This window comes from Microtus ochrogaster, chromosome 16, assembly GCF_000317375.1.
Source record: "Microtus ochrogaster isolate Prairie Vole_2 chromosome 16, MicOch1.0, whole genome shotgun sequence".
Taxonomy (NCBI): domain Eukaryota; kingdom Metazoa; phylum Chordata; class Mammalia; order Rodentia; family Cricetidae; genus Microtus; species Microtus ochrogaster.
The window spans coordinates 61,815,144-61,824,237 of NC_022018.1; the positions used below are offsets into that span (position 1 = coordinate 61,815,144).

General features: G+C 43.4%; 1 protein-coding gene across 1 annotated transcript in view; it reads right to left on the reverse strand.

The window, feature by feature from the left end:
• Positions 1-3,527: 3,527 nt before the first annotated feature.
• Fbp2 (fructose-bisphosphatase 2) overlaps positions 3,528-9,094 on the reverse strand; it is a 14,059-nt gene continuing 8,492 nt past the window's right edge. Inside the window, exons 4-7 of the mRNA XM_005355321.2 lie at positions 7,148-7,288; positions 6,028-6,165; positions 4,895-5,014; positions 3,528-3,725 (exon numbers count right to left, since the gene is read on the reverse strand). Of these exons, the coding sequence (XP_005355378.1) occupies positions 3,528-3,725; positions 4,895-5,014; positions 6,028-6,165; positions 7,148-7,288 (597 nt within the window). The remainder of the gene's footprint in view (positions 3,726-4,894; positions 5,015-6,027; positions 6,166-7,147; positions 7,289-9,094) is intronic.

Below are 9,094 nucleotides of genomic sequence, written 5' to 3' on the forward strand. Positions count from 1 at the left end.
TCATGGATACCATCTATGTGGTCATAGGTTAGGACTATCCACTGGGAACTAGTGGGCGTGTTGTTTGGTGCACAGCTGATGCAATGATTATCTGATCTTCATACTGTTTGGGCCTCTGTGCAGTTTATTTCTGCTCTGGATTTCATTATTTCTTTCCTTCTTCCAAGTCTGGGTTTAGCTTGTTCTTGGGTTTTTTGGGTTTTTTTTTTAATTCTTTAAAATACAGGATGAACATGTATTGAGATCTTTCCTCTTTTCTTGTGTTTGGATAAAGACGCTGATTATTTTAAATTTCCTAGACTGCTCCCGTTATATCCCACAGTCTCTAGTTTCTTTTCTTTTTCTTTAAAATAATATATATATATATATATATATATATATATATATATATATATATATATATATATTCCTTCAGGGTTTCTTCCTTGATCCGTTGGTTGTTGAAAAGTAAATTGTTTGGTTTCTGTGCATTTTCATATTTTCCAGAGTCCTCTCTTGATATTGATATTCAGCCTTATTGCATTGTGGTTAGAAAAATGCTTGATATGATTTTGATTACTTTTAAATTTGTTGCAATTTCTTTGTGGCCTGTCCTGATCTTTCCTAAAGAATGTTCCTTTGCTGATGAGAAGCATGTGTCTTCAGCCACTGTTGAACAGAATGTTCTGTGGGCTTCTGTTACTGCCATCTGGCCCAAGATTCAGTTTAATTTCTCGGGGTTTTGACTTGTTTTTAATCTGGGTGATCTGTTCGTCCATGAGAGTGGAATGCTAAGCCCCTATTACTGTTGCTTCTAGTCCATCTCTGTTAGCTCTAGGAATGTCTATCCATAGATCTGGATGCTCTGTTCTGAGTACACACTTTTAGAACTGTAAATCCTTGCCTGCTAAACTGCTAACCTTGACTTCCTCAGCCCCTCCCTCCATTTAAAGCCTGCTTTATCTGATAAAGTGCTTGCAAACCCTCAATTCTGCCTCTGCTCTGCCATCTCAAACAAAACTGCTCAAACTCAAAATCCCTCCCTTCTACTTCCTGTGTGTCTCTCTATCCATCCCCCTAACTCCCTCTCACTTTCTATGGTATTTTTCTTAATAATCCTATCTTCATTTCCTGTCAACCGGTTGCTTACTCTGCCTTGACCGACGGCTGACTTTATTCAGTCAGCAGCTCTTGGATTAAAGGTATGTGTTAGGGCTGAGCCACACCACAACTAGAAACAGGTTTTTCCAATAAATAACGCAATCTTGAGGTTCACAAGGCGATTAAATTTCCTTCAACACAAGGATGCTTTATTTCTTTGTCATTGGGGTAGAGGTTAGGTCAGAAATTATTGTTCCTTTAACATAGGCTGAATTTGACAGTCCAGTCATTGATCCAACATCTGTACCGTAGATGGGTTTTAGGGTATAGGTCCCTGCCTGTTGTCTTGTATCCCTTCCTGTTGTGTTCTAGTGACTGTTGTCATTTGGTTCGATTTGGATGTTCGTCATTTTTCATTCATCTCCTCCACCTTCTCCTTTCCACCTGGTCAGTTTCTGTTTTAGGAATAACATAACTAAAGCACTACACCTTCTTCATATGGTTGATCTGTTTGTTATCTGATTCATCCCTTCATATATTTGAGTGCTGACTACCTAGCCATGCGGTTGCTGTTCAAATGACGCCTGAAGCAAGGGATGAGGCTGTGTCTGTCACACAGGGTCAGTGGCTTCCAGAGCATTCTGCTCAGAGACTCCATTGGGGATCTGGAGACAGTGGCTGAGCACTGAGAAAAAGAAAGCTACACACACCATCAGAGTGTAACATGTGTCCTCTTTGTGTTAAAACAATATGCCTAACTGCTTGACTTCAGTTTGGTCAGCTTGGTCACGGCTGGAGGCAAAGCACAGTGGTGCCTGCTTTGTGGGAGCAAGGAGAAAGCCGAATTAGACACCCATAGCAGGCCTTCTGAATGTGTGCCCAAGAGAGTTAAAAGCAGAGGTTGGAAATACATTTGTGGCCTAGTGCGACAGCAGTGGCACTAGCAAGACGTAGTTATAAAGGCTGCCAAAGGCCCATCAAGGGCTGAGCAGATAAACAAAACATGACATCTCCAATGAGAAGTAACTCAACCTCAGAAAGCGTTAAGACTGATACATAGCCTCTGGCCTGCTCATCCCCTATCCAGCCTCCTATACTGTTGAAAAGAAATGAACTCCAACATGGATTTGGGGATAAATATCCTCCATTTCTTCACCCGTCCTCCAACTCTCAATACCTGCCTCACATGGGCTTAGAGCCCATCTCAACTCCTGAAGTCCCACATGACTGCTGACCCAGCTAATCAAAGCAAGGGCAGGAGATAGAGTCAAGGTTGTGGATCCAGAGACTCTAGACTTTAATGAGTAAGTCAGAGGCAGCTGGACCGGTCCCTCTGCCTAGTCAACCTCTGAGTTGAGTCTGCTGAATGCACGTGTTCAGTTGTGGACTCCCCAGATAAGTGCCTAACAAGCCGGAAACTCAAGTAAGGAAGAGTTTTCCAAACCCCTGTTGGATAAAGTCCCCAGATCTGTGGGCTGGAAAATGGAAGGCTATCTGACGCCTGTGGAGGGTCAACTATTACAAGTCACGTCCCCATCATCCAGAGCCCATTGGGAAGCCAAGAAAAAGCTGGCATCCTCGCTTTGACCAACAAAGTGCTGCTTTGCTCTGTGTGATGTCAGACACTACTGTAGACTCTGCAGTAACACTTACTTGTCTTTTGGATTAGTCACTGTCAGATCTGTAGAAATCTTGTGAAATCTTGCACATACAGATCAGCTATCATTAAAACAAGTTGATATTGTAGAGAAATAAGTACTTGTTTAGTCTCGACATAATTTGGGCAAAGGTGGAACCATTTGGCTAGTTCATTTTTGTTAGACTCTAGGATCTCTTAAAATATTTTCTCCAAAAAAAAAAACACAGAGAAATTAAAAACTGTAAGTATTCAATTTAAGTATAAACTGTGTGCGACATCTGGATTTGCCAAAAGGTAACCACATTTTTTCTATGAATTATCCAATTTGCAGACTGAAAGGGGCTCAGTGAGGAACTCAGCGTTTAGTAGTCATGAGATTCCTAACTCAAAACCTGCCCAAAATAAACCACAAAATCTCGACTAATAATCACCACATTTGTAAGCCTATGCGTGCACTATGCATATAGGCAGAGGAAGTAGCTAAATTAACTGTCATGTGTCTTTACCCTTGGGTGGCTGAGTAGATGCTGCATATGAGACAGGAGACTGAAAGTCCTGCTTTGCCCATCTGCCTTGCCCATGACAGAAGACCATGAAAGGGATTCTTTTCACAGCCATGCTTTTATTTTAGCCCTTGGGCCGTATCTTCACCTCTGACTTCTAAACCTGCCCTTAGCAGCAGGGTGATGCTCTGAAAGTGACCCGGCAAACTTGGCTTGTTCGCTTCCTTCTGTCTCTGTTGATCATTCATCTAACCCTTCATACAGCGAACTGCGAGGCCAAGAGAAGTGGACTCATGAGTTCGGGCTCACGGCCTGCCTGCCTGGTTTCTCTGCACACAGGCGAGGTACTCTTGCACATCCTCCGGGGATCCCAAAATGAGGGGGACTCGCTGGTGAATACTCTCAGGCTTCACGTCCAGGACAGGCTGGGTGCCTGTGGTTGCTATGCCTCCTGCCTGCTCGATAATATAGGCCACGGGATTGCATTCATACAGGAGCCGGAGCTGCAGAAAAAGGAGGACAGGTGCATACATTTTTTAAAATGGCCAGACAGCCCAAGGTGTGCCCCTAAATACTGAGAGCAGCGTGAACTGCTGAGCTGTCTGTGTGACTCCTGAGCATGAGTGAAACATGATTAATGAAAACTCAGAGACAGAAATTGGAGTTCACCCTGAAGACCTGAAAGGCAAAGCAAACAGCCACTGGCTCCTATCTCAACCTCAGTCTCAAATGGTGATCCTACCTCCTAAAATCTCAGAATGAGACTGTAGCTGAGAGCTGTCTCCTCCCGTTTTATATTCCTCTCTAGGGCTGGGATTAAAGGTGTGCACCATTAGAATAAAAGGCGTGCATCACCTGGTTTCTATAGCAACTAGTGTGGCTACCGGGATTAAAGGTGTGTGTTACCACTGTCTGGTCTGTAAAGCTGACCAGTGGGGCTGTTTTACTCTCTGATCACCAGGCAACGTTTACTTATTAAAATACAATTGAAATGCCACTCCACAGGAGTGTTTCTCTGGGCCATCAGCCCATGGGAGCCTGATGTATGAGATGGTATCCACCTATGGGTACCATGGACTGGTAACCTCTCAGGAGGCACCACCGGCCCAGTGAATCCGAAGCAGCGCATCTATCTGTCTGGTAACACCTATGCCTATGCTGCCTCCTTGGTTTTTCCATCTGAATAGAATGTTTTATTCTGAATTCTCGTGTGGAGCTCAGGGTACATGCAAACCCTTCTAGAACAAGCACAAAGACCATGCTTACATTTTCTCTGTGAAATAGACTGATTCCCTGGGGGTCAATAATCCATGGTCAGTTAGTGCTGCTGATAAAAATCAGACACAGCCTATGAAAGCCTGTGACTCTAGAGAAAGTGAGAGATGAGCACACGACCACAGAAGTGGGAAATGACCTTGTGACTGCAGCAAGCAATGGGCCTGAGGCCAGAGGAGCAGAGGGCTCCTAAGACTTGCCTGTCTTGGCCACATTAGCCTGTTCTTTCCCAAACCTACTGCTGCTTCAAAACTTACTCAGAGGAACAAATGTATTTCTCTTCCTCTGAGCTCTGAAGGAAACATGTGACCAGGAGCATATCAGTAGCTATAACAGTAGCAAAAGAATCCCAAGAGCTCACTGACTATCATGGCAGCCAGTGGACACCGGAAGTTACCTTGCCCTTAGGACTTTTCTGGTTGGCTGGGTACATAAAGATTCCTCCATAGACCAGGGTGCGATGCACGTCAGCCACCATGGAGCCCACATACCTGGCCCCGTAAGGTGCACTGCCATCCTATAGGACAAAAAAAGGAAGAGATGAAAACCATCAGCCCACATACCTGGCCCCATAATGTGTACTGCTTCCCTATCGGACAAAAGAGGGAAGGGATGAGAACCACCCAGTTTAGCATAGATGAGAGCTTGCTGGTAAACTCAGGGTAAAGGGGGAGAGGATAAAGGATGAGGAAATGAGGGAATGGGAAGGTGGAATCAGGGAAGGGATGGAATGGGGGAGCAATGATAAGAGATATCTTGATAGAGAGAGCCATTATGGAGTTAGGAAGAAACCTGGGGCTAGGGAAATTCCCAGGAATCCACAAGGATGACCCCAGCTAAGAGTAGCAAGAATGGAGAAGGTGCTGCTAAGTTACACAAACGTAAAGGTATCTTGACTTCTAAATTTGGGTCTAAGCATTTGTTGCTTTGGAAAAGAGGTTCTGCTCTTGTTTCCACTGAAGATGAGAACCTGTGGATTCCTTCCAGGTTAATGTGGTTTGATGGAACATCCCCCAGAATCAAATGTCTCTCTTCAGTCAAAAAATTCAAAGAAACAACAATAATATACATAATAAAGACTTTCTGTATATTTTCCATCTTTACATGCCTTATTTTTCTTCATTACTTTTTAATATTTATTATCTTTACTCATTAATCTATGACTGTCTGTATCCTTTCTTCTCTCTCTCTAAGCCCAAGTTCATTTATCCAACACTGTGACCCATTTAGAGATCTTCATCTGAATCTGTCTTTATTACATATCTGTAATCATTTTCTGACCAGGGAGCCTTTTTTTTAATGCTAAGAGGGCTAGGACCAACTCCGCAGCCCTGCCTGTTGGCTCTGTGCAGTCCAATATGGTGGAAGCATGTTTGCCACCTCTGCTAGCCATGCTCAAGGTCTCAGCTCCAGGGATGCAGAGCGTGTAAATTGACCTTAAGCAATTTGTAACACACTGCTCACAGACCCCATTAAGTGCACCTTAACCACACCAGCTCCCTGCTCTTGTCCCAGGCTGTCTTCACTCACCTCAGGAAATTTCTTCTTCTGAACATACTCAGTGGTGGCAGCATCAAAATACTTGGCATAACCCTCATTGAGGCTAAAAATTTTCCCTTTCTTCTTAATCCTGATGTCTTTTTCCACCAGCACAAATTCTCCAAGAGCCTGGAGCGATAAGAGACTTCAGAAAGGTGAGCCAGGCCAGGGAAAGGAAGCTAACAGCATACCACACAACAGTCAGGAGATACTAGAAGATAACAGCCTGCTGGGAGAAACTTGGACTTCCCTGGGGCCATATGGAACCTGCCATGTGGTATTTTCATAAGTGATAGGAAGAATAAAATTATATGTACAAGCAACAATGGAATAAGAAATAAAACAGATCAAAGGAAAGAGGCCATGATAATTTTTCCTTTATGTGGATTTTTTTGTCAACGTCATTTCCAAGCAACCTATCTGTTAATCCCCAGGTTCTCTTCCCCATTTTAATATCTTCAGGGCACCATCTAGATGACACCTCATCCAGAATGGACCTCTTCCTCCTCACATCCCCCTTAAATCACCAAACGAGTGTCTTAATAAGCCCATACAGCTCCTTTCCACAAATCTCCCTCCTTGTCAAAGAAACCCAACTTCTTTTTATTCTAAGTACCGTGTCTTCCTCGTTCAAAGCCTGTAGCTCCTAGCCATCACTCAGTCACTATGTGCATCTTTACTTCATGGCAGTCTGATGCTTTAGTTCACTTCCTTTATTTGTGTGTGTGTTCATGTATGTGTGAGGTGTGTTCATGTGTATGCACACCTGTGTATTCATGTCTATGCATTTGTGTGTACAGAAACTGTGCAAAAGGAGCCTGAATGTCCTCACCAAAAAGAAAGAAGAAATGTTTGAAGGATATATTAACATTATTTAAACATTGGAAACCTTACATGGGACCCACTGGATATAAACAATTTTGTGTTTTTAATGTGTCAGTTAAAATAAATTTATTTATACAAAACATTGCATATTTTTCATGATATAGTTCTCTAATTCCAAAATCAAGTGCTCAAAATGATCAAAAAAAAATCATTTCAAGGAATAAGAATTCAAACACAGAAGCCCATGGAGTCCCCAAGAACAAATGCTACTGCATTCAGTACCTACCGGGTCCAGCATGAAGAGATCCACTCCTTGCCCTGTGGAAAGAGCCACCAGGGTTGCACTGCCATAGAGCGCATAACCAGCAGCCACAATATTGCGGCCAGGCTGCAGGGCGTCCTTCTCAGAAGGCTCATCCTCTGTGGTCTGTGGAAAAGAAGAAACCTTCACCAGGGACTGCACCTCAGAGCTCCTGAAACCATGAAAGGAAACCATACTAAGAGTAGTAAAACTTTTCAAATACCCTATAGCTCTTAACCCCTATCCTGAATGCAGTTGCTTCACATAGCTCAGCTAGTAAGAAAAACTGAGATTTGCTCTCCCATCTTCATATACTTGGCTGCTGTTACCGTTTGGGTAGGAGCATCCTTAACCCCAAAGGTTCACATGTTAAGCAAAGGCTTGGTCCCCAGTCAATGGAACTATTTGGAGACACGGAAACTTGACAATGTTGTACCTAAAGTTCCACCGTGTCTTTATTAGTGTTTTTGCAATTTACATTTTTGTTAGAAACATTATCAGAAGAGACACACAGAGGAAGGAGGCCACTGGGGTTATGTCTTTGATGGTTCTCTCTTGCCCCTCTCTGTCTCTTTGTCTAGTTCCTACCCTCCACTAGATGAAGAATCTTCTTCAGCACATACTCCCACTACCATGATGTCTGTCCAAGGTCATGAGACCAAGCAACCATGGATTTGGTTACCATGATGAAAAGATAATGCAGCTACCTCATGTTTAAACTATATGTTTTTCTCTCTTTTATTATTTTCATTGAGTTATACATTTTTCTCCACTCCCCTCTCTTCCTCCCCTCTTCCCTTTCTACCCTCTCCTGTGACCCCCACACTCCGAATTTACTCAGGAAATCTTGTCTTTTCCGCCTTCCTATGTTTAACTATATGTTTTGAAAAAGTCTTCATTTCAATGGTTGGCATGCTGCATTTCATGGTTGCACGTGGAAAAAAATGGGGCTGACTCGGGGACAATGGCAAACTGCAGCAAATGCATCCAGAGGCAGTGAGTGGCTGGCTCACGAACAACTCAGACTGAGCCAAAGCAAAGGCTGCTCTTGGGTCTCTCTGAAGGTTGCATCCTGTCAAGAGCCCTGGAAGATGCTCAAGCCGTCCCCTTTGTCACCGCCACAAGCATGTCCTTACCCACTGCAATGATCTTTATTCAAGAGCCCTGCAAGGTAGACAACATTATTATCTCCACGCTACCAATGAAGAGTTTTGTAATCGAGGTCGGTAATCAAAAAGCTCACACAACATCATGTGGCATGTTGTGGTGAAATATTTCAGTTGCTAGAAACTTAGAAGCCATGAGTATTTCCTCCTCGGCGTGTTTTTCACATGTATGTGTGTGCATGGGTAGAAAAGAGGTGTGTGTGTGTGTGTGTGCGTGTGCGTGTGCGTGTGCGTGTGCGTGTGCGTGTGTGTGTGTGTGTGTGTGCAGACACGTAGAGACCAGAGGATAACCTCAGGCTTATCCACCTCCTTTGAGACAAGGTCTCCCTCTGGTCTGGAGCTCGTCAGTTAGGCTACACTGACAGCCAACAAGCCCTAGGGATCTGTCTGTCTCCAAGGCCCCAGTACTAGGATTTCAAACACATTCCACCACACCTGATATTTCTATATGGGTCCATAGGGCTACACTCAGGTCTTCAATTTTGTAACTAATACACTTTTGCCTACTGACTGTGGCCCCAGACCCAGAACCAGCCCTGTCATTCAGATTTTATGATTTAGTATTCCATATACCCAATGGTATAATGAAATATATCTTTTTTAACACCCTACCACACCTTTGTTGGTGTGTTTAAAGTATACTTTTCTTTTAAAATATCACTTGAGAAGACTCGTGGTTATTTGGACTGGCCATCAAGCCTGCACTTTGTTTAAAATTTAAGACAAAATTTCTGTGTCTGAGTCCATCTAAATTTGAGCATAATGG